Here is a 27,664-nt window from a genome sequence, read left to right on the forward strand (position 1 = left end):
TTTTTGTTTATTAAAAAAAAAGAAGAAAAATGCTACGATAAAAAATATAGCCTATTAAACGAAACATAAAATCTCTTCGTGTTCCTTTTTTACGAGTTGTATAACTGTGAAAGCGAGAAAAATTAAAAGAGTTTATAAAATGGGGATTTAATTACTTCATTTCTAATCCATCGTGACTAATAGGTAAGAATTTCTCATAAATTTTTCGTTATTGGAAAACAGTAATTATGAAAGATGTTTTTGTTGTAGAAAGTAAAAATATTTAAAAATAGATTCACTATCTAAAAATAGTGAAAAATTGTATACGTGCAAAGAATTGATTTGTGAGCTTTGGAAAGTGGATCTTATAGATAAAAATGAACGTAAAACTTGGTTGAGATTTGTTTACAAGTTATAAATAATTAAGTTTTGCATTTAAATGAAACGAGATGATGATAAAACGGTAAGTATGACAAAGATAGAGCAATCAATCGATTTTTTTTGTGTTTGTTTTAATTTTTAAAATCGACTATATAGAAATATATACCACGAATATATTACCATCTTGTATATGTTTCGTTTAATACCTTTAATTTAAAAGTTTCGGAACAGTTATTGCACGATTTTCGATCTTTTACGATCTTCTTTATATCACACATTGAAATTTTATTAAAAAGAAATGTATTAAGATTTTTGAATATTTTTATGTAATTCAAAAATTTTTATAAAACAATATTATTAATTCTACCGGAACAAATTTTGATAATTAAATCATTTTCTCCTCCGCTCATTCATCATTTTCTTTCAACATAAACCACGCTCAGATTATTTATATATACCAGTATATATCTTTTCACACTCTAAACCTAGTATAAGAACGTAGGTCAGTAGTCACGCAAGATTTTCTCTTCCATTCATTGCAAATGTACGTGACAAGCCCATGCTTTCTTCCTTTTATTATAGTACACATATTATTCCAAGTACCATATTTTAAAGCTCTTTTATTTCTTTCTTCTCTCATAATTCTTTCCTCTGAACCTACTGATCCTTCATGCGTACACCATAAACAGAAAAACACCGTACTGCAATTACAAGTGCAAAGAAAACATACTTTCTCCGAGGCACGTGACGACTTCCGATCATCCACGTTCCCATTCGAGAGGCTAAGTACCCATTCGATTTTCAATATACAGACTTTCGAGATTATTTGCATTCATCTATGGCGATTACCACACTTGACCTACCAGAAGAATTGCAACGAGATTTCTTCAACTTCTTCGAAGATCGTTTAACCGGATAATGGACAGTAGACATTGATGATGGCAAAAAGTCAATAAAATTATTAGAATAAGTCAATAAGATCATTTCATGCTTATGAACTTCCAATTATATCCATGTTCCCATTCAAAAAATTAATTAAGTATTTAATTCTCATAAAGCTATCTCAAAATTATTCGCTTTCTTGACTTTTTCATATTACTTATTAATTCTAAATATATAATATTTCATCATGCATTTCACTTTTTTTTTTTAACAAAAAAAGAAAAAATTCTTCTTGTAGAATAAAATAATAAATAATAAAAATAATAAATGACGACAAAAATGATGTGCAATTTTTCAAAATATATTAAATATCTAATATTCTTGGATATTTCTGGAATTAATCCATCTCTAAAATCTCAAGATCATTTAGAGTTTCGAGTGATTCATCTAAAGAAACGCAGCGGGATTTCTTCGATTTCTCAACCAGCCATCTAATCAAAATCAAACTGCCAAAGGCTGTTAAACACGTTGATGACAGTAAAAAGCGATAATAATAGGTGCGATTTCCTAGATCTTCAAGTTAATAATCTCCTCGATATCGTGATTTTTCAGGTATTCTCACAGGCTGGATTTAGAAATATAATTTCCAGATGTCGGTCAATATATCGACGCGAGCATGACGTGAACATGACACTTGTGAAACAGATACGATTTTGGAAAATGAACGAGGCTGGTATTTTACGCGTTCGTGGATATTCTGTCACGCGTGTTACCGGATTGCGGGATATTCTTTCCCGAGTGAGTGTAATGAAATCGACGCTGGAAATGGAATGGATGACTGTCTCGAAACGTGGATGATCGAGAAACGAAATAATAAATTTGACGGGAATTTTTGTCTGTCTGGTGTACCGTTATCGGGTAATGGATGATTGTAGTGCGTTTTTATTTATTGGAAGGAAATTTTAATCGATGTACGATTATCTGGATTATCTAACTATTATTTAAATGAGAAATTATTAAGTAGATTTCTTCGATCACATCGAAAATAATAAATTTGCATAAACACGGTCTAATAAAACAAAAACTTTTTCAACGATGAATCAACCCTCATTTCTTCAAACAAACTCCCGCAGAGTTGGTCCCAAGACAAGAATATGTGAAAAGGAAGCACATTCGAGAAGCAAAGCATCGCGTAAAAGAGCTAGAGAGGTAACACGATCCGGAGTTATTCCTCCGGTGAGTTATTTCTCGTGTAAGATGGATGAGAGGTATAGATACATGTATGAAACAACAAAAAAGAGAAAATCCACTGTGCAACCAGATTATAGTCCCTCGTTCTTTGACTTTCTACCCTCTGTTCATTCTATCATTGTCCTGAAACTTCCTTCCTTCTTCGTGAAGTATGTTTGGGATTTTTAAAAAATTGTTTTCTATATCCAGTTTTAATATTTTGAATATGAAAATGTGAGAATCGGTGAGAAAAATTGTTTTAGTGATTAATAAAATCGTTTCGTTGTTATAGTTTTGTTGTGAAATAATGAATTGGAAATGTTATTGATAATAATATTATTAATGATCATATAATTCTTTGATATATTGATTCGTATAAATGGACAAAACAAAATTGATTTCATTTGTGCAAATTCATGATAAGAGCATAGAATAATTAATTTTAATATTGACATCTTTCAATAAAATAAATTTATACAATTACTTAATATATTACTTACTATAATATCTATAGAATGTAAATTTATAATATAAATTTTTAAAAAGTAGATTTGAAGAAAGATAACTAAACTGAAATGATTAATTTTATGAATGAAAAATATAACTTTAAAAAAAAAGTTAAAAAAAAATGTAAAAATCATATATACATATGTAATTTCAATGAATGTAAAAAATTGGAATTAAGAATTTGTTATGATATTTCGGTAATTGATTTATATTTCATATTAAAGAATTGTTTATATATTAAGATTTATTATAACGATACTATAATGTTTTATCATATCAACAACATTTTATATTAAATGTGACATCACCCATAACCTTTAATTCGAGATTAGCAGTTAATAATTGAGGCTTGTTTAATATAAATTCTACTTTCCACATTTTCATATTTCGTATAAATTCATTAAGATAATCGAATATTGGTGCCACGACCCTTTGAAACTCGAATCATCGATGATTCAAAAGCAATAAACACGAGAGAATCGAAAACGTTTTATCTTTAAAAATGAAAACGAATAAAGTAAATAAAGCAAATAAAATACTTACGTGTTTCGCAAGAACGTCGTGCAGGCATAATCCTATAATAAATATAAGAAGCACCGACGACCTGAAACAAAAACAATATTCACCTTTTACTTTACCATTTAAATTCATAATTAAGAATGAATCGAAAATTTCTTCTATATTAATCTTTTTTGAAAAGAAATTTTATGCTAGAAAATAATTAATAATACATTATATCTTATGATCATAAATAAAAAGAAGTATGATAATTATTTTCCTTTTTCGAGGGGGAAATTAAATTTCATATAGATATAAAGTAATTTTCATTTTAACGTATAATAAAGAGCTATTGATCCAGAATAAAGTATAATCCTGAATTATAGGTATGTAAAATTGATATATCATACCGAATTGCATGTTTTTCAAGGTTAGTATTAGCTTATGCTTATTTTATTATTATATTTTATATTTATCAAGTAAAATCAGTATTTTATAATACTAATAAAGTTTTTTACATTTTTTATCATTTTCATATGAAAAAATAATAATAAATTAAATAGAAACAAATACATGTTCAACGCGTTTTTTTATAAATCACAATTTAACCTAACCTATACGTATAAAAATAATTAATAATGCAACACGCAGCAAACATAAATTTCTAATCAACATTTTAAATTATACATTACAACTTTTCTATTTACCTAGTACTTTATAATTTCCATTTTCATTAAACAGAAAAAGAAAAAGGAAAAGACGACAGTTAATAAATCAGCATTGAAACGAAACAATCACTTGTCCCGTGTCACGATCAATTCACATCGTGCTTCCCTCAATCCGCTTATTCATCTATACGAATCAATCAACCGACAAGTAATACCGCCAATTAAATCAGCCAAGAAACCGCAAGTTAATTATAAGCTGAGCGGTCGTTTTCCACGATAAATCAAACGCAACGGAACTAAAGTACGCGAGCCGGTGCGAGGAAACTGGTCGCCGCCATTGACCCAGACTTTGATTCTTGCGTGAACGTTGGGACGAGTTTCACCGCGAACTTGTCCCGCAAGTCGTTACGTCACTCTTGGTTAGACAGTTACATGCGCCATTACGCGAACGCGTCTTGATCGTCATCGATATTGTTGATTACGATTTCGAGATAGAAGATATGATTTAATTTGAAGATTCTTGAATTGAATGTTACAAAATTTTGATACAAAGCAGATATATAGGTCTATTGATGCATTAAATGTAACATAGGAAAAAAGATTGATAAATTTTTGTTTGAGGTTATCTTTTTGTTTGTTAATTCTATTTGTATTGTATTAAGTATGTTTTTTTCTTAAGAAAGGAATGTAATTTATAATATATACGTAATAAAAAGAAAAATAAGATTTATTGAAATACGAAAAGTAGATATTTTGTTGATTTTCTTTTTTTTAAAGCGGAACACACTAATTTGACTAAAAGTACATATTTGCAGAATACATTTTTGTATAAATCATTTTTTCGAAATATATTCTTAAATTCATGTTTAATTAATTGTTATAGTAACATAGGATTACAAAATAAACTAAGTCGAGTATCTAAGAGTTAAATATTCTAAGATTTTAAAGATCTATTATACAAATTTCTTTATTAAATTCAGAGGAATAAATGTGTTTTATATTCAATAATAATAAGTGATCAAGTCTTATAGTTTCAATTCATTCAAGATTTTCCTATAAATCCTTATTTAGATTTAAAATATGAACTGGATTTTGAATATCTTAATCATTGAATATCCAAAAAAGAGAGTAAAAAGAAAAGAGGTTAGGATAAAAACAATACAAAAAAAATCGCGTATTTTATTTTCTAAAACCCAATGCAAAGTGCATAACAACAATCACCTACATTCCTACACGTTCCAATTTCTAAAATTTAAATAATTAAATAGATAAGATATCATTTTCGAGAATACTAACTGAAATCTTTTTCATGTGCTACGAAACCGGAACGAGCCACTGGGTAATCGAGCCGATACTTCTCCCCCATTCGAGAATTTATAGAGAGAACAGGCGAACCATCACGCGCTCGTTGTTCCCGGCTGTCGTGGACGACGCGATAAATTATTTCACAGCAGCCGCTCTCTCTCCCGCTATTTACATGCGAGCACGCGCCGAGGCTGCCGATAAATCTACCAACTGTCTGAAATTGTATGAATTAGTCGCGATGCTCGCTACTTTCTCGCCTGATTTATCGGACGGTATCGTCCTGCGAATCGGATAGCGGATCTCGTGATACGTGGCTCTTTGGTTACCGTGATTTCACCGTGTTACGGCGTTAAAAACGTCCCCTTTTTTAGAAGATTTGTTGTAGGAAACAATTGGAATCTATCTCCAGTGGATGGATTAATTCTGTTGTACATGATGGTTTGATGATATATAATATTGATATATTAGTTTGAGAAAATTTTCAAAACAAATATAAAAATAATAATTATTTCTGATCTATATCATTATATTTAAATTAGTTCCTGAAATAGGATCATCTAAAAAAAACTTAAATAAAAACTGATGAGATTTATTAAAAAATTGAATCTATAGAATGCATAAAATATTCAATTCAATTAAAAATCCTAACTAATTTACTATGACTTTTCAATCAACCAACATTTACCCAGTTACAACACAATTATTCAACAATTATTATGCTATCATATTATTATCTTAATTTATCGTTTTCCAAGAAAAATCAACTCATTATAGAAAATGAAACTATAAACCTATAAATCCAAAAATCATCGATTCGTTATCCATTCATCCATTCAATCTCATTTGAAGAAGACTATTAGAGCGTACAATACACATTGAGTCATGATTATCGATACAAAGAGAAACGAATAATGAACAAAAAAAAGAAGAAAAACGGTGATATCTTCAATCAGTGCAACGACTGTTGTGTCGAAACGTGAATGAACGTGTTTTTCTGCTGCATCGACGCGCGTCGTTGCGTAAGTTCTTTGAGTGGGCGTCATTCACTGGTTTGGAACGTTGCCCGGGAACTGGCGCGAGTCATTCGAATCGTTGAATCGAATCGTGGCGGACAGAGAGAAAAGGGAAGAAAGGGAGAGAGAGAGAGAGTTATAGAGGACGTATTCTGCTATCGGTCGGAGGACATAATATTCTGGTGAAAAATGGCTGGCCGGTGCTATTGGCCGAGAACAATGCGAGATGTCGTGCCGTTTTAATGGCCGGCGAACAACAATCTTGCCCCTGCCGGATATAAATTGCTAAAAAGCTCGTCGCCCGTAAATTCCGCCACGCAGCTTCCTTCGCGAATTATTTCCGGCATTCCCTCTCCCGGCTGGTTGAAGGGGGATTTATCGTGCGGTGAATTATGCCAGAAGGGTGGAAAAAAAGAATGTTTGTTTCGTTTATATTTTTCTTCCCTTTTCTCTCGAATGATGAAATTTGAATTTTTATGAAAGATATCTTTACGTGAAAACTTCTTATTAATGTTTCATTTGTAATGTTTTTTTAGATGCTTCGCAGGAATTAAAGTATTTTCATCCTTTTGGCTACCTTTTGTGAAAATTTATTTCAAATGGAATGAATCTAGAGAACATATTTTAATCAGCTTATAATACGATATTTAAATGATAATTACAAAATCTGTTTCTCGATAGAATTAAAGGATAAGCTATCATTATTTACTTACAATTAGAGAACAACTTAATGCATTTACCTCGCTTACAGATGAATGTTTTATCTTCTAAATATTCTCCTATAAGTTTCAGGAATATCCATTCAATTTCCATCATAATTTTACGCCTACGTATATCAATAAATTTCGGCGAACTAGCGAATATCTCCTTCAAGCCACAATTACTTTGCAACCGGTCGCAGATGCGAGCGAGGTGCACTTGTGCCGAGACGATTGCATAAAACATGACAGTAATCCACAGGGGGATCTACGAGGGCGTTAATTGGAACGCAGTTTTCAAAGGTCTAATTGCGGCCGCGAAATCCTCATGATGTTTCTGTTCGGGCGTGAAACACCATGGCGCGTAACCGGTTTCACTTGAAACACAAGGACTGGTTTATATCGTATCCTCGGCCTTGACGTCTGGATGCTTCGTGGGTGCGGTAATTGGTCCCAGGTGAATAATTTTAATTGGGTGGCGAACCTGGAATTGATGTTAAGTGGAATTAAATGGCTCCACTGGGAGGCGTAGCGATTCTAACGCCGACCGATTATGAAATTGCGAATCGCGATGCAATTTCGTACTGTGATTGCTAAGATGTAAATTCAATTATTTTTTCACTGTTTGATATAAAAAATATTCGTCTATCATTATTATAAATTTATTTATATACATTTATACATATACATTTATTTATATATTGATTAAAATTTTAAAGCTGAATTTTAAAAAATTGAGAAAATTTTGTTTTAATTTTAGATAAATTTTGCTTTATTCTCTAAATTATATTAAATTCTTCGTGATTTTCGTCTTTTCAATAAAATGTTATGTACTGATTTAAAATTACTAATATTAAATTTTCTTTTACAGATATTATTGATATATCATGTTTTAGAATGATATAAAAGAAGATATGATAGAAGATTATAATTTTTTTTGGAAATTTATATCTTGCGTTTCTTGCATTTTCTTATTTATATTACATATTATATAAATTATTATATAAATATTATTATATAAATATTTATATATAAGATAATAAAATAAAAAAAGATATCAAAGATTCATAATTGATTTTTTGAAAATATGTTTAAGAATCATTAGAAATTAATAATAATTAATAAATAAAAAGGTAATTAAAAAAAATTTTATAATCTTTAAAATAATAATAAAATATAATTATTAAACAAAGCAAAACTCGATTTTAGAATATTCTATTATAATTTTCAAGAATCGATAAGTTCGCTCAATGATTCTTCACATAACATTTTTTACGATTCCAAGAAAGGGCTAAGGATTATAAAGTAGACAGCAGTAATTGCGAAATTTATGGTTCGAATCGAACGAGATTTGAAACGGCATGAATATGTAAAAGCAATGCGATCAACTGAACTTTTGCATCCAGAATGCTTCTAACAAAGACCTCCTACAGATACAATTCGTTACAGACAAGACAAGTTCTTCAACTTATATCACTTCTACTCTGTTGTTAAGGTCAGAACAATTCTACGAGTTTGCAAATGTTATCTTCTAAATTGTAATAAAATCTTATATTCAATTTTCGAAGATCCATTCGATGGATATATCTATTAAATTAATGATCATTTTCTATAGGAAATAACTCTAATTCTTTTATTGAACTTATGTAATTTAAAAGTAAAATTTTTTTTAAAATTTAATTTAAAAGTAAAATAATTTATTTTCGTTGCTTTATGCAACTATTGAGTTTCTTTAAAATTAAATAATTGACATAAAAAACTTTGAAATTAAATATATTTTATCCATGAAAGAATTTTAAATCGAAAATATTTCACCATTCTAATTTCAAAAAGAAAAGATTCATCTTCCTGCTTTCAATTTTTTCATTCTAGAACTATATAACGATTCATGTAATCATAAATCAAAAACGAAAATTTAATCTATCTATTCTACTACTTCTATCTATTTTTCACGCCTATAATCTATAAAAATATTCAATTCTGACCATATATAGAATTAATAATCGAGAAATCAGTTAAAAAGCGATGCAACGAAGCTACTTACATATGGATCTATGACCGCGATCAGATATTGCGTTGCACTTTTGTATACGCATATTATTGCGTTTTTACAACTTTCAGTATTCTGCATATCGATGCTACTAATGAGCCTGTTGTCCACAACCTGGATCCAGCAAGATTTCATCGCGGTCGCCTCTTGAATTCTCTTCTCTCGTCGTTTATCGTGATTCTATTCTGTCCAGCACGCGAGCAATTTGTGGTTTAGGTATCCAACTTTCGCGTAGAAACGTGCCACTGTTCGTAGATGTTGACGAGACTCGGAATTAGATAACGAGGAAACGTGGTTTCGGTTCGTTAAACTGCTAATTTCACAGTACGAATCGTTCTGTGACTTGGAAACTCGGACTTTAGAAAAATTTTTATCGAAATTGTCAATTCTCATATCAGATTTAGAAAAGACGCCATTTTGTACGTTAGAATACGTTAGAAACTGCGTCTAACTTCAGGTTGAATCGATAATCGAAAATACAAATGAAAAGAATTAATCGATTATTTCGAGTTACGAGATATTGCGATCTTGTCCGATCCTACCCGAATTTTTCCGAATCATTCCGAGTTCGTAATCCGTAAAATTCTTGAGAGTTGCATTTTAACATATTTCTTTTGTGATTTGATGTAATTGTACAAGAATAAAAGATATTTTAAAAAGTGAAAGTGAAATTGTGAATGCATATAATGTATATTAACATATAAGATGAACAAGTATTTGGTAAATCATTTAATAAAACGGTAAATGAAGTGGTAATCAAAGTACGTGTTGAACCAAGAAACTGTGAATCCATTTTAAAAGTGTAATTCTACACGGAGCATCGAATTAAACGATCAGCAACGCTGCTAATTCGTTAATCATAAATATTCAAGAGTCAATTAACACGGATACGAGGGTCGTGCACTCTCGCCGGATCAATTAATTATCGATTTCCATTACGCTTGCGTAATGACCTATTAACAACGCACGCTCGAGATCCTCTGGGCCGAAACTTCGATTTTAATGTCATGATTCGTGAAGCTACGACTTATCCCGAAATTATGCTTTATCGATTTTGTGTTCAATATCAGAGATTAATATCAGAGTTCTGAAAATTGATTTATGGATCAATTATACGATATCTTTTTGGAGAAAAAGAGAATTAAAACCATACTCGTTCAACTATATTAACAATATATTCACTCACATTGCAAACATAACCTGAAAATGTGATCATTATCTTTCATTGAACTAGTACACCTAACAAACAAACAATTGCGACTTTCTACATATGAATGTAAGTATCTTTTTTATTCAAATTATATCATGAATTTCATAAAATAATTTTATGATATCCATACGTAGCATCCAAATTTGATCGGTCAATAACGTGAATATCGACTATTCAATGAGTTCGAATTGACAGCGATCAAACGGGATCTCGAGTGCATCCTGGTTGATGCACCACCTTTCTAATGTAACCGTGTCTCGTACAATGGATAGGTGCGTCCTGTCGACGGCTTCGGTCAATTACGATCGTCTGAAAAACAAATGGGCCGGTTTTGATAATTAACGACACGGTGATCGGTTTCTCGAAACGTCGACCCGATCGTTTCATGCAGACAATTCGCGATGAAATATTTCGCGGCGATTATCGAAGCGTTTCGTAACGGTATGAAATATTTCACGATCATTGTTCATCTACGGCCGCATACAATTTTCTCTTATTAAATTTTTAGTTTTTATAAAAAATCAAAATGATAACGTATGCGACGAATTATATTAATACATTAATAAGAATGAATCTATATTTATTATATATTGTATTGATTTTAATTTCAGGATTTTGCTCCTCAATTTTGGTAAAGATGGATTATTAAATGATACTTTATATTGTTGTTAATCAATCGATTTTAAGAAGGATGATAATCGATGATTATTGATAATTTTTTTTAATAATTTGATTATAGAACGTAAGTTATTTTTGTTATTATAATATATGAAGATTTTTAAAATGAGTCGACACTTGTTACGCATCCTCGTATCATATCGCCATTGAATATCAGGACAGGAAATGTTGCATCGTATTATGTCGTTGTCTATCAAATTATGATTCAAAGATACATAACAGAATTGATTTGTCGGTTTTTCGTCGTCACATTAAAGAAATGACACGTTATACAACTAATAGCAACAAAATGTATCCAGCTGACGATTTTTATAAAATTTATATGAGAAGTAATTAAAAAAATAAATAAATAATTGACTTGTTTTTTTATAAATTATAAATCATTTCAATGTATCGCATTACTGAGAAATGTTACACGAGGATACATAACAAGTAAAGTTATTTCATCAGAATTGTTTCGAAATCGAATTTCTTTTTCATATAAACATAAAATGAATTTCGGAGATTATTTGATGAAGTTTTATTCTTCGACCGATATATAATATAATAATGATTAAGAATCGTGTTTTCATTGAGTCGATTCTCGATTTTCGCAATTTGGAATGGAACAAGATTCGAAGGTATATGATTTTCGAGGTTCGTTGAACACGTGCACGCACGTAATTCGAGCGTCTGACTGAGACGTGTAATTTTCACGATTGCAACGAGGAAACTGATCCCTTTTTACTGCACACACTTGCTCCTCCCTGTGCTTGATCAAGTGTAATTACTGTGAATAATGCAGCAGGGTGTTAACAGTACGAAACCAGAGTTATGAATCTTGTTCGATGTTGTGTAATTTGCCGGCAATTTGTTGAGAATCCTCATGTACACTGCCAATACGTATGTAAGGATATAAAATTAATATATATGTATATATTTATTACAAATCTTTTTTTCTATTATTAGATATAAATATTAAGTATAAATTAACTTGTTTTTATTTAAAAAAATTTCCAAGTTTATTTATGTTTATATCACAGTAATATATTTGCATAAATCACGTGATAAACTTCGATTGTCGTCATATTTTTATTTCCTCGATGAATTTATTTCTTCTTCCATTGATATATCAGGTGTACGATAAATCAAATAAGTAAATATGAGAGGCAAGTTCGAAAAATATAACAAATACAATAATGTTTTCTCAACAAAGATTAAAAATTGCTTTATCATCCTTATATCCGTAGCAACGTTTTTCTTTACCTCGAATATAAACAGAACACAGCGCCTGTGTATTTTGTCAGCCACCACGTCTTGAACGTAACTAATTTTCTTTATCATTCTATTAACAACAAATAAATTACATAAAATTACACAGATGGAAGTTGTTTTCATAAAATTTTCATAAAACAGAAAATTGCTTCGATCCAAAATATTTAAGAGATATATCTATAAATATGAAATTAATCATTCCCCATTCTCAAAAAATATACAAAAATCATCATATTTTCCCATAAATTATGCGAATACGTATCCCTACGAAAATATATTTAATCATTCTTTCGTAACGCAATCCTTTTCACACGTTACATTTTTCATTTTACACTCCTCCCTTTCAAACGATATTTCACGGAGTATTTAACGGATTAATCGCGATCGAAACGAAACCATCACGAACCCTAGCAATTACTATCGATTATTTTCCTCGTAATTTATTATTTCCACTCCCTCTCGCCGATCTTTCCAGACAAATTGCCCTTAAACATTTTTATGAATACGGTATTCGGCCGGTTGGGCTCGTTCTTTAATCCGTCACGGTTAATTTAAGCGATGCTAGCCATTTTTTTTTTTTTTTAGCACCTTATAACACTGCGTCGTCTACCATTTCCACTTTCTTTCTTTTTTTCTTTTTTTCTTTTTTTTTTGTTCCCTTTTCATTTTTAAACGCACAAAATTCACCCGAGAAAATGGATCGAGACACGGTGTTAACTTCGAACTCTTTAACCGGATAGACGGGGTCCCCAGGAACCTGGCAAGTTTAATATTTTATCGAGCACTTTCCGCTTCGCCATCTTCTTGGATATTAAAAGCGCATTTTTCCCTGTAAACGTTGATGAAATGCGATAAGCATTACTTGATCTTCCATATTGGTATGGAACGTGGTTGTAATACAATAGGAGCGAAGAAAAAATATAATATCGAACCTACCCTTAGTCTCGCATGCTTTGTTCTTATCGATTGTATTAACACTGGTAGAAATTTTTGTTGCTTTATTTTTTATATAATATTTAAGAATATTGATTCGATTTCATCATAATTCGATTATAAATATTTTTTTCTTCTGGAAAAGATTTTAATTATTTTAATTTATTTTTCAGAAGCGATTCCACACGGATCGAATACTTTCATTAGAATAATTAGCAAACAATATTTCCATCTCCATCTCTCCATCTTCGATATCTCCAGATCTGAAATCAGACCCATCATTTTCAGATCGTCCAAAGATAAAAATTTTACGGCTCCATTTTTCGACGATAAAACCCCAACTCGAAGGCTCGGTACATCATAAACGTGTTATCAAATTGATTTCACGGAACATTCGATCCTTCGAAAGTACATAAACTCGAAAATTTGACCCACGATTTCTCGCTTCTTATCTTTCACCCCACGCATAATCGCTTCATTATACGGGCCCAACTTCGGCATCTACTCACTCGATTCTACGCGGGGGCCCGCCACCAAGATCCATACCCTATTCCTGGACGAAAAAAGGACGTAAACCTGGACATTAGCCGGTTATCCGAGCGAACGATCTGGCCTGATCCTTGGGAACGTGCCAACGTGATGGTCGAAATTACGATGCCTCATAAAATCGCGGTTAGAATCCCCTCGTGCACGCGAATTTCGAATATCTTGTTCGCGTTTGCTATACGACCGCCAATAATTCGTAGTTTTGGCACCTCTTCGAACCTCGCCAACCTTGTGTGAATTTGAATTACGATTTTACCGATTTTCAATAATATCTTGCCTCGAAGATCCAAGATCCAAGTATGGAAACTTTATTCTTTTATCTTTTCAAATACGATGCACGATAATTCCCGAACTCAAAAAATAAATTCATCTTTAAAAATCATCGTGTCCAGCCAAAGCTTCTCCAACTTCGTTCACAGCAGGCCACGAATTAGATCCATAAAATCTACCTCCATATAGAATGCATAATCCTTGGGAACAATCGATCGATTATATCAAAAACACACGCGAACTCGAAACAATGGCGGAGAAAATGGACGAGGCTTTGTCAAATATCGCCATGTGATCCATATATATCCCTATTACGAAAATGAGCTCCCCGCAACTATAATATACTATAATATACTATAATATACTATACGCCTCTCGAACACTGTTCCAATTCCGCAATTACTATTAATCTCGAGCATCGGTAACCGGCAATACTCCTTTCGAGAACAATGGGCCCATACTGGATGCGACTTAATCCCGTTCTCGTGATACAATCGCATTAGGATTCCAACAATATCCCACGCAACATCCTGGGTCAGGGAGGAAGAAATAGGGAATAGACGCGGTCTCGAATCCTCGAGGGTCGAAGCTAATAAACGAGCTTCGTTACGCCGAGTTAGCTTAATCGAAAGCTGAAATACGCGGACGACTCTTCTACGAATCGATCCATCCTTCCAATACCTTTTTCCTAGTCTTCCTTACTAGACACACTAGATCGCCCATCGTGTTTGTTCAAATCTTATACTTAATTTGAAATACGATTTTTCTCACCCTAGGGATATTCTCTACGGATCTATCGAGAGTGTAATTCGTATCATCTTGGATTACTTTCATTCCAATTTCCATCCGTACGATTCTTGTCTATCCCCACCCTTTTGAGTTCCAATTTATCTCACTCAGTTTCTTTGCCCTGTATATATATAAAAAAAAAAAGGGAAAGAGAGAGAGAAAGACAAGGAAGAAGATCCACCTGAGAAAGGAAAGCCACAGGTAACGCGGCGTCGCTAATTGGGCCGTGTCGCTCGTGGCCAACCCGACAAGCCTCGCTTCCGTCGAATTGCCAATAAATCCTTGGCTTTATTCTCCTCTCCTCTTGTCACCGTCGCTTGAAATCTCGCGAGGAGATCAACTCTCGCAACTGTCGGAAACGCGGAATGACACAACTCTCCTCGTCGTCATTAAGGAATTGGATACGCATTCTTCGGCGGATGATTAATTGCTGCAACCGGATGTCCCCCGCTCCGTAAGTCACCATCCCGATTTTCTTCTCTTTTCTTCTTTTCTTTCCTTCGATTTCGTTTCATTTCTCTCTCTTCTTCGAAGGGATTATTACGGCCGCGATACAACACGATTTGTTCGCTGTGCAACGCTCGAAGCAGGCATTAACGGAGAGAATATATTTAGTTGTGCGGCTGGAGGAGGAGGAGGAGAAGGAGGAGGAGGTTATTACGAGGCAGTGTTTCTTGGCGAAAGATCGGAATTCTTTCTGGGGAAGGGAGTATCTAGGGCCTGATTGGCCTCCCGATGAATGGAGTTTTGTCCCGAGGGCTACGAGCCACCCAGCGAGCCGTATCCTCCAAGCCAATCTAGCCTTTTTTTAACCCCCTCGCTCTCTTCCCCGATAAATCGAATCCTTCGACGAAAGCTTAAATTTTAACCCGCTTGCTCCATTGTCAAATCAACTGAACCGCGTTAGATGTTTTTCTGAGTGGAGTATATCAGGTAAGGAATATCAGGAGACTTAGGAATTGAGATACGCAGAAAATGTTTTAAAACGTTTCTTGTACGGTCGAGGCAATGAGAAATGTTATTAGAAATAATTGGAGACGACGAAAGAAAGAATGATCGCGACACCGGTGAATAAAATTTCCAAACATTATTTCAAGGATGATAAATCTTAAGCTTGCCTGCTCGCAAAAGTTAAGTTAACGCGAAAACGAGAAAACGATTTAGAAAACGGAACAACAGCGGCAATTTATCAAATCTGTTCGAGAGAAGAGTTCGCAACTAATCTTAAACCCGTCAACAACTCTTCGAATTGATGAATATCTGATTACGACCGAGTACGATCACGGCCTACGTTCCTTAATAAACGCCTCCCCTCGAAATTTCGAAAGAATATCGGCCGCCTAGGCGGTTGGAATCAACCCTTTCGCCGAAGAAAACGTGAACAGATGTCGTATCGAGGCCGCGCGCAATATTTTCGCCGTGACAAAAGGGAAAGAATGGCGTGGTGGAGGCAGTGGCTGCGCATTGTTGTCTGCTGGCCGAGACAAAGAAACCGATTTCAAGGGTTTCTTTGCCGATGGGAGGGTGAACGTCCATCCTCTCTCCGTCTGACCGAGAGATCCCTCCTCCCCCTCCCTCTCCCTCTCTCTCTCTCTCTTTGTTTCTCCGTTTCTCCACACTGTTTCACGCGCTCCTGTCGTCGCAATCCCGCACCGACTGATGAAACTTTCCATTTCCATTCGTCCATTCGTTCTTCGAAGCGAAATAGAAGCTCGTCCCGATGAGCATCTTTCCCAAATCATCGAACACGGTGTCGTTTCGGATCTGGGCGAGCCTTTATCGAGAATAATAGGAGGACCGTCCCGGGGAATAATCGCGGATATTGCGGTGGGCCATTGTTGGAACGGTGGATGAGGTGTTTTCTGATAATGCGAATATCCCTTCCCCTTGTCCCCTCCAAAGTTTTAGAAGACTACGCGCGTGTATACACAACAAGATAAGAATAATATTCGTGATCGTCATGATTTTGCAATTATACTTGCTTTAAGTAAATATATTATTCTTCTTATTCCTATTTCTCCAAAAGATTAATCCTTAACCACGTGAATGAAATATTAACCAGTTCTAGGAATTTTGAGATATCCAAATGAAAATAAAGATGTGATCTGAAAATTGCTTTGGGTCAATACAATTATTGGGTTAGGAGAAAAATTGAACGTTGGAATAGCGGAAACGTGGTATTAAATAGAATTTCCAAACTGTCTTTTGTTTTCTTTTAATTTTTAGATTTATACGCGGATTCCGTTAAAATTTAACTGCAAGTACCACTTATTTGTTATATTACGAAATGATGCATTGCCAAGTCTAGCTTTTGAAAAAGGCAGACTCGAGCTGAATCCTGAATCCTGCGACTTGGTAAGGTTTCAGCATCGTTGGAAACCTGTTAGTGGATTTCGACTTTCGGTAAAGAAGCACGGAAAGGTGTTCTTTATTATACCTCGGCAGAAAACTTTCCAGATATATTTCCTTCAAAAGTAAATTCAATCAGAATCAATCAAATTCAATATCAAGACAAAACGATAATCTCTAACAATTTGTAAAAATATCATAAACCAGTGAAAATGTCAAAACAAAAAAAACAAAAAAATCAAAGAGAAAAGATAAGATGGCGCCGATCTATTCGTTTTATTATACGAAAGGATAATTCCACGTTTCGGAGCCATCGATCGAGATCATTTCGACAATCGGTTTAAAGAGTTACGATCGTTCTTACGAGCGTGAAGAGCTCGATTATACGGCTTTCGCGATGCAGCGATGGTGGACAGAGGCGGAATCGCGGCTAACATTACTCGCGAGGTTCGAAAGCACGTCCAGTTTCACGCTCGGGTGCCGTAAAAACAAGTGTTCCGACCACAGCCACGTGAAAGAGAAGGGAAAACAAAGGGATGCATTCGCAAATTCTAGCCTGGTCTGGCGGTGAATAGCTTTGGAAAAGATATCGACGGACCAGTTTTATTCTCTTCGAAAACAACAGGCGTTGTGTTCCTGATCGAATTATGAAAACCGATTCAAAATGGTTAATCCCGCAAATTTATATTGGAATATTTAACGATTTTTTCGCGGCGAAAAGAAAATTTCAAAACAATCTTTAATTAAGCATTAATGAATGCAAAATTTTTTTACACACTTTTCGAGTATGCAAGGAGTAAAGGATTTTTCGCACGATGATTTATTAAACGAATAAATCAATGGTTAGTCTGAATGAATTTCATTATATTTTGATAATTGTAATATATATTTTGATAATTGTAATATAATAGATCAATGTTATTAATTTATTCGTGAATCGAACGAATATTGAATCCTTTGTTCGAGTATCGGAGGAAAAGTATCTTTCGAAAATTGAAAATTTGAAAGTTTAATGAAAACTGAAAAACTGGTGTTTCCTATCTCTATTCTATCTAAATGAAATTTCCTATAAATTATTTAACGTTATGTTCCGTTCAAATTTAAAATTATATCATCTTCCTCCCTTAAAGGTTCGAGGAATCGACTGGAAAAATTGGACCAATCGTCGGGATCATCTTCTTCTTCTTGTATTTATGCAAATGCAAGGTTTATTTATGCAAAAGCTGGTTGAATCCTTGTATAGGCCGCTGTTAGTAGAAATGCAATTTCCAGCTGTGTTTCCGCTAAACGTATCCCGAAATATTCTTTCTTTGATGTGGCGCCCTTTGAAAGTGACCAAGCGCAAGTATAACCAGGTTTTAAACAGAAACTTCGTTAATTTCATTCATAAATCGCAACAAATCCCCGCATTGCATTAACTGCAGAACCGCGATTCCATTTTCTCCTTCGTTCAACTCGTTGGCGTTCGAGTTCTCGGAACAATAAACGATGAGTGCTTTATGGCTCGTGGTTAATGGCCAATTTTTTTTTTTTTTTTTTTTTTCTTTCGCTCGAAACTCACCACCACGCGAGACCGACGAAATCGAAATCGAGAGGAGGAGAATCGAAATAATCCAAACGGACAATCCTGTGATTAATTAATAAAAAAAAAAAAGAATGAAAATTTTCGAGATGGAAGAATTCTTTTCTCTCTCTTCGTGTAATTTTTGGGACAATTTTAAAGTATTCCAAAACGATTTAAAAAAGGAGCACGGAAGAATCGGAGAGTGGAATAATATTCGAAAACGTAATCTCGGCGTGGCTCGAAATTTGGCCGCCGACAAAGGTAAAGCTTGGCCAAAAAAGAAAAAAAAAAACCCGAGATAAAAAAAAGAGGAGCTGTAACAACACGTTTTGCGGCAATTAAAAGATTAAAAATTCATTTAAAAAAACAAGAAGAAGAACGAATCGCTCGCTCGTGACAATGAAAAGGATTAAATATTCGTAGAAGGGAAAAATAAAGAGAGAGAACGGAGAAAAAATTCCAAAGAAGGAAACTGCCACTTTTATTCGCGTTTCTTTGCCCAACTCTCAATTTTCAACCCGTAATTCACCACAACTCGGAACTAACGAAAAAAAACCAGAAAAAAAAAGGAAGAAAGAAAGAAAGAAAGAAAGAAAAAAGACAAGAAGGAGATGAATCAAAATTAAATGTCTCGGTACAATTAAAAAATTACAAATTCAAAAGAAGACAGAGAAGAGAAGGAAAAAAAACCTATCAAACGATGAACAGTTTTCATCCACGAAAAAGCTTCCCTTCCTCGACTCGCGATTCCAGGTACCAGCATAATATATCAAATTCCCTTTTTACTCCCCTTCTCTTTCTCTCTCTCTCTCTCTCTCTTCTCTCTTTCTCGTTAACATTTTGAATCACTGAGTGTATTATATTAAGTTCGCAAAAAAAAAAAAAAATATTATCACGGGTCGCGTAAACGTGGTCCTCCTCCATCAGAAGCAAAAATAAAAGAAAGAAAGAAAGAAAGAAAGAAAGAAAGAAAGGGAGGAAGAAAGGAAGAAAGAAAAATGATAAAAAAAAAAAAAAAAAGAAACGAGAGAAGCAGAGTGAGAGGAGAGGACGAGAGAAAAGAGAAGATCCTTCGTCGACTACCAAAACCGTCGGTAGCCCCTTTGTCTCTACTACTACGGGCTAATTGAGCGGAACCCGGGCTATCCTTAGGTAGAACAACCTTAGAACAGGCTTCGAGGGTTCGATCGACTTCGTTTCTCTCCTCCCCATTCCTCCTCAAAATGTACGGCCGGCCTCCTCCGCTAGCTCCGTTTTTTCGTTAACCCTTTTGGAATTCCTCCTTTGGATGCCCGAGAAAGGGTCCTCCCTCCTCCTCCTCTCCCCCTCCCTCCCCCCTTCCTAGGATCGTCGCGAGGATCAACGGCGAGAGAATTCGCCACTCGTGGTCGCGAGACCACGTGAAATAATTTCGAGGCTGACGAAATAGGCTTGGAAAGAGTGCATTTGAAAACGTGAAAATTTTCGAAAGGAAGGAAAGACGGATGGATGTGTAGGAGGATCTTTGTTCTAAAAAAAAAAAAAAAAAAAAATTTAATAATATTATCATATTCAATTAAATTAAGAAAACGTAAGTTTATAGAATTTGATATTCTTGTCACCGTCGCGTTTATCTTCTTCTCCGTTGTGTTAAGCAATGGAAACCGTGTTGTCAATGTAATTGAATCTCTACACGCATTCCTTCAGACACACATTCGTTCAAAGAATTTCGCCTTCATCAATGGGTCCCTACAGAGGAATTCATATCTGCTAACTGTCAACAACGCCCTATCTCTCGAGTACCTCTTTAATCATCTTGTAACGAGTTCTTGAGCTTGTTGTGACTCGTTCGTTTTTCGCGCCTGCACACACAGCATTATCGTATTCGTTGATATAAACGAGCATTCGACGGAGACTCGACGAGGTCAACACTCCTCGAGATCGAATTCGATCGATCCTTAATTTCAGTAAAAGTAAATTCAAATTCATGTATTTACACCGCTTTAGATATATATCCGAAGAAATTTTAAGAGATCGAGAAAAAAAAAATTTCTAACGCGAAAAAGCGATCGATCGATCGATCGAGCGAAACTGATTATCCTCTCTCGCGCTTTCCGCCCTTCAACGCGACAAAAACAAATCTGCTAACAAATAGAGAGACTTCTCCTTTATCCAGCCAACCGACTACAGAAACCATCTTTCCACGTCCCCGCGTACAAATCCTCCATTTATCGGGACGAAACTGTTCTTCTTTCCGCCCGGTTACGCAAAAACTCCTATACCTTTCCCCGCATCCTGAGAGAAACGAATCGAATCAGTTCGTCAAACTGTGGAAAACATCATTCGATTCATTTTTCCTCCGTTTACCAACGACCAATAATAATAATTATTATTTAATAATAATAATCAATAGATGGATATCTCATAGATTCATCCTCGATAATATCCACATCCTTCGATAATCTACTACTTTATTACAATTCGATTACGTGCATTTCATACATTTCACTTCCGCCGAAGTTATCTTCTCCTTCACACGTTTCTCACTCAAATCCTTTTTCCAAAAATGCAAGCAATGTCACGTAACGTAATTTTGGTTAAAATTTTCTCCTCTCCAATCCCGATGATCGAAGGAAAATCCTCTCAAAAATGTATCACAGCCTCGTCGTGGTCCGAGAAAGTAATATGACGTAAAAAAATGAATAAATAAATAAATAAATAAATAAATAGAATAGGGGTGCACAAGAATGAAGGAACACGCGAAGGACGAGAAATTCCGTCATTTTTGGAGGATGATGCGTATTGAGCAAGATGCGAGGAAATGCGGGGGAAGAGGCGCTATCGTCCCAGCATCCGGGATGTTGCTCGCTATCTAAAACGGACAGAGGCCTGGTATCGTCGCCCACGCAATACGCCTGGCGAATAACTGCTCAATGAATCGACGATTTCGTTACGTTTATTAAGCTTTTTGCGCCACGAAATTCTGCAATCGGTTCGATCGGTGGATGGTAAAAATTCTGATGGATTTTTTTTTTTTTTTTTTTTTAGGTTTTACCGAGGGTTCCATACCGGTCCAAGCCGGGATTGGAGATTTTTCACAAAGGGAGTTTTCCTAAGGGATTATGGCGTTTATTTGTCCCGCTTTCAACCGGTCGGATCGAAACTTATTCTTCTGATACGACGTTTTACTACGCTCTTACGGTATTAAGGTAATAGTGAAAAATTGCAGATTCTATCGCGCAATTTTTATTACCCGAAATTTAAATGGTATTATCGAATCGGGATTGTAAATGCAAGGGTAAATACACAACGGATCGCTCGAATTAAAATTGAATTATTTTATTTATTTTAAAAGTATCGTTTCGTGATTTGAAAATTTTTTATTATCATCACCCTCGTAACTTGGCAAGTTCAAAGAATCAAATCCATAATTTCCTGCGATTTAAAATTCTCTACGCTCTGTATTTTTCAATGGAAACTTCGAAAACCGATCGTCCACACGTGACAAAATTCAAACAACTGTTCGATGTGTACACGTGTACATCCCTCAACACGAAGCCAATCAATCATGAAACCAGATTCCGCCAGTTTGGACGGCCAAACTGTCGATGGCGCGAAAACGGCGAGGCTTGTAATTAAATCGTTAAACAATTTCATTCGGCCGTGGAGCCACGATCGTAAATATCGAAATCGGCGCGCGCCGCTAATTCGTTGTTTACAAGGGAACAACGGAGCGAGGAGATTGAAAATTGTTCGAACTCACGGCCACGAGCCGCGTACTAATATCGTTGTTATTATGTTAATGGAACGAACATGGCTGGCTTTAACTATAATTGCCCGTTGACCACGTGACCGAAATGTTAAACGAATTCCTTGGAAAAAACTGTTTCGAGCTTTGATATTTCTCTCTTGAAAGATATCATACGTTCATCCATGCAAAAATGATTTTTTTTTTTTTTGGAATTTCACATCGATGGAGAAAGTATTCCTCGAGAATTTAGATTCTTACTATCTTTTTGCTATTCAATCTTGATATTTTTATTTTTTACGTGAATGATAGAAAATGAAATGGAGTTTGAATACAATTGTTCGATGTACAGAGATAAGTGTTTATATTAATTCATATTAATTTGGTCATCGAAAATAAATATACTTTGAATTAGAGAAATTAAGTTCATGCACATTCACTTGGACTGTCTAAAATATTAAGATAGAAACTATATCTTTCGTTACTCGTATCGATATCATAATCAAATGTTTAGTCTTTCTATGCGTGTAGCAAACTTGTTAAATCATTCACACGTAGATAACTTCTTATGCCAGATGTTTATGAGATATTAGGTCGATTAGATTTAAAACAGACGTCTTGAAATATTTTGTCTGAGAAAGATATCAATGCGGAGTGATTCATTCAAAAAATCTATGTCCATGATACTTCGGTATCTTAATTTACATTCTGAAAATAAATAAAGAAAAAAAAAACATCGTACATCGATCTATATAATTTAATTTTCTGAGTGATTTACAGATTGATCGTATCGCGTTAATATCACATTTATTCCTCATAAAATATAACGAGAAAAACCGCGCGTCTAAGCGCGCAACGAATTACGAATTACGTAATGAAAAATGCTTAATAATAAATAGCCAACAAACAAGGATCGAATATCAGCCGAGAAACGATTCACATCTCATCATTAATAATCAGCATTATCTTCGAGCAACAATATCAAACTTCCGCCAACAATCACGCACGAAAATGCTCTTATGAAATCTGCTTATGTAAGCTAGCGAGGAATCAAATCCCTCCTCCACGTCTCGAACAACAACTCGAGCGTATAATGCATTTTACGAAGATCCGTCCTGTTCCTAATCGAATTATCGTATTCGTAGAAAGAGGAATAATAATAAAAATTTTACGAGAAAGGATCACTCGATATTCTCACATCCTATCAATACCTCAAACTTCAAAATCTAATGATTATAATCTAGTTCACCATACTGTATATTTCATGTAATGGAAATCGTTATAAAATCCTCAAACTATCAAGGAATCAAGAAAATCCATGAGAGGAATAATAATAGAAATTTTACGAGAAAGGATCATTCAATATTTTTTCCTATCAATATACCTAAAATTTCAAAATCTAATGATTACAGAAATCGTTATTTATAAAATCCTTAAATTATCAAGGAATCAAGAAAATCCACGAGAGGAATAATAATAGAAATTTTACGAGAAAGGATCACTCAATATTTTTTCCTATCAATATACCTAAAATTTCAAAATCTAATGATTACAGAAATCGTTATTTATAAAATCCTCCAACTATCGCACGAATATGTATTAACACCCTATATATTTTACACTCATTACACAGTTATGATGGAAAAGAAAAATCGTAAGTTATTCATCTATTATTATAAAAAGGAATCGAGAAAATTCACGAGAGAATAATAGAAATTTTACGAGAAAGGATCACTCAATATTTCCCTATCAATACCTCAAACTTCAAAATCTAATAATTATAGAAATCGTTATTTATAAAATCCTCCAACTATCGCACGAATATGTATTAACACCCTATATATTTTACACTCATTACACAATTATGATGGAAAAGAAAAATCGTAAGTTATCCATCTATTATTATAAAAAGGAATCGAGAAAATTCACGAGAGAATAATAGAAATTTTACGAGAAAGGATCACTCAATATTTTCCTCAAATTTCAAAATCTAATGATTACAGAAATCGTTATTTATAAAATCCTCCAACTATCCCACGAGTATGTGTTAATACCCTATATATTCTACACTCATTACACAGTTATGATGGAAAAGAAAAAATCATAAATTATCCATCTATTATTATAAAAAGGAGTCAAGAAAATCGTTCCATGAGAGGAATAATAATAGAAATTTTACGAGAAAGGATCACTCAATATTTTTCTATCAATACCTCAAACTTCAAAATCTAATGATTACAGAAATCGTTATTTATAAAATCCTCCAACTATCGCACGAATATGTATTAACACCCTATATATTTTACACTCATTACACAGTTATGATGGAAAAGAAAAATCGTAAGTTATTCATCTATTATTATAAAAAGGAATCGAGAAAATTCACGAGAGAATAATAGAAATTTTACGAGAAAGGATCACTCAATATTTTCCTCAAATTTCAAAATCTAATGATTACAGAAATCGTTATTTATAAAATCCTCCAACTATCCCACGAGTATGTGTTAACACTCTATATATTTTACACTCATTACACAGTTATGATGGAAAAGAAAAAATCGTAAGTTATTCATCTATTATTATAAAAAGGAGTCGAGAAAATAGATCGTAAGCTAATAGAAATTTTACGAGAAAGGATCACTCAATATTTTCCTCAAATTTCAAAATCTAATGATTACAGAAATCGTTATTTATAAAATCCTCCAACTATCCCACGAGTAGTGTTAATACCCTATATATTTTACACTCATTACACAGTTATGATGGAAAAGAAAAAATCATAAATTATCCATCTATTATTATAAAAAGGAGTCAAGAAAATCGTTCCATGAGAGGAATAATAATAGAAATTTTACGAGAAAGGATCACTCAATATTTTTCTATCAATACCTCAAACTTCAAAATCTAATGATTACAGAAATCGTTATTTATAAAATCCTCCAACTATCGCACGAATATGTATTAACACCCTATATATTTTACACTCATTACACAGTTATGATGGAAAAGAAAAATCGTAAGTTATTCATCTATTATTATAAAAAGGAGTCGAGAAAATAGATCGTAAGCGCTTACAGGGTAACATCAATGCGGACCACCCAAACGTGAACGCCAGATATGGAACCACGCACGGCCACCGGAATTTTTGATACTTGTCCGCATAACAGAACGAGATCGGCTGACGTAATCGCGCAAGATTCTCCTGGCTATTTTTAAGTGGTAAAGTCAGCACGTGGCGCGGATGGCGAAATTCACTGGAGAATTCCCCTCCACGTTTCTTCTCCTTTTTTTTTTTTTCTTTCTCCCTTCCAATCTTTTTCTTCCACCCCCTTTTCCCCCTCTCTTTTTTCCCCTCAATACGCGACGGCATTACGAAGTGATGAAAAAGGTTTTTGCAAATCTCTTCTCGTGTTATTCCACGAAACCTGGTAAATTATGACTAGGCGGGATCGCTTTGACGCTTTTTTTTCCTTTTTCAAAGTTCCTCTTCTTCTTTATGCATCATGGCGGTTCGGTGACTCGTGCATGGTTCTTTTTTTCTTTTCCGATGAAAGTTTCGTTTTTCTTGCGTATAAATGGATGTTTGCGTATATATATATATATATATATATATATATAAATATATATATCGTGAGGGGTTCCGAGGAGATTTTAAGAGTTGAGATTCGTGAATTTATAGTGGATGAGGTATTGTGAACGCAGCTTTAAGTGTATGTTTATTTAGTTGTAAATACTGCGATATATGTATTTCGGGGTTTTAGGTCGGTGATTTATGGCGAGGGAGGAGGAATCGTGAATGAAATTCGAAACGATTACTCGTTGTAAATGTAAACGTGGTAACCGTAAAATATTTTAGAATTAAAATTTACGATGAGCGAGAGAATTGTGAATGCGATTCGATTCGATTCGATTCGAGTATTTATTTAATCGCAAATACGAGATTGGATGTAATATACTGCTATAGGATCAAAAATTTATGATTTGCGATCAATGAAAAATTATGAACGCGATATTTAATTAACGTATTTATCGCAAGTGCAAATGTAATATATACTTTGCAATTTTCGTGTCCACGAATCCACTTTAAATTAAATCTTCAATCAAAAAAAAAATATATCTCTCTCGAAGTGTCGATACGAGTTATAATAAACGTAAAATGATAAATCCAACGTAAAAATGAATATTTATTTCTGAATATGTTTCGTAACGCAGTATCATCGTGTAGCTGGTAAAAAAAATCAAGAATTAAAAAAAAAGAAAAAAAGAAAAAAAGAAAAAAAGAAAATTCATATCCATATGTTTCTATAATCATCTATCCATTCATTCGTACTTTTTTTTCTCCCCAAAACAATAGCAGATCGAACGGTAAAAAATTCTATACGACTCGTTAAATTATGGTTTCATAGCGAAAAAAATATATTCGAGTTGACTTCTTCTTTTTTTTTTTTTTTTTTCCCCTCCAACAATTCATACATGTGAAACGTACGAATGCACAATACACACGAAACACGGAACGTTCTGGACGCGTTTATATTTGGTGTTTTAACGCGTCTCTATAGCGAGTTGAATGAATTATTGATGACGCCGTGGTGGATGTGATTACCGTGTATCGCATACTGGTCGTGTGCGTTATGTCACGTCTTTTTAATGTATGCAGATGACTCGAACGATGTCATCGTGGGGTTTAACCGCGGTCGAGATTCGCTTCGAGCTTGACGCCATCGTTGTTCCGCGAAAAATTATATATCCTGATAAGGGGAAACGAGGAAACGCTTACACGTTCAAACGTTATCTGAATATTTTTTTTTTATCATTTCGTTCCATATTTTTTTTCCCCCCCCTCTTCTTTTCGTTCCCCTTCTGTTTCCTTCTTCTGAAGATTTCTTTTTTTAATTTCAATTCATTTTATTTATTTATTTTTTTTTTCTTCGAAATATTATGTTCCGATTAACTCGATTAATGGAATATACACTCGAGGTTGTAATCGAGGAATTTTGTAATTTTTAGAATAATGAAATATCGATAATAAATAAATATGAGAATTTTTAATCGATCGATTTTGCAGTTTGTGGAAAGATCAAAGATTATCCATCTATAGGGAAAAAAGGAATCTGTAGATATAAAGAATCTATC

At 33.9% G+C, this 27,664-nt stretch overlaps 1 protein-coding gene across 7 annotated transcripts in view; it reads right to left on the reverse strand.

The window, feature by feature from the left end:
• Window positions 1–27,664, reverse strand: part of LOC122715174 (papilin) — a 139,042-nt gene that overhangs the window by 44,366 nt on the left and 67,012 nt on the right. For all 7 annotated transcript variants that reach the window (XM_043937125.1, XM_043937129.1, XM_043937128.1 and 4 more), the window contains exon 2: window positions 3,523–3,583. In XM_043937125.1, coding sequence (XP_043793060.1) covers window positions 3,523–3,583 — 61 coding nt within the window. The remainder of the gene's footprint in view (window positions 1–3,522; window positions 3,584–27,664) is intronic.

Source organism: Apis laboriosa, unplaced genomic scaffold (genome assembly GCF_014066325.1).
Source record: "Apis laboriosa isolate Shangri-la unplaced genomic scaffold, ASM1406632v1 scaffold34_cov151, whole genome shotgun sequence".
Lineage (NCBI taxonomy): Eukaryota > Metazoa > Arthropoda > Insecta > Hymenoptera > Apidae > Apis > Apis laboriosa.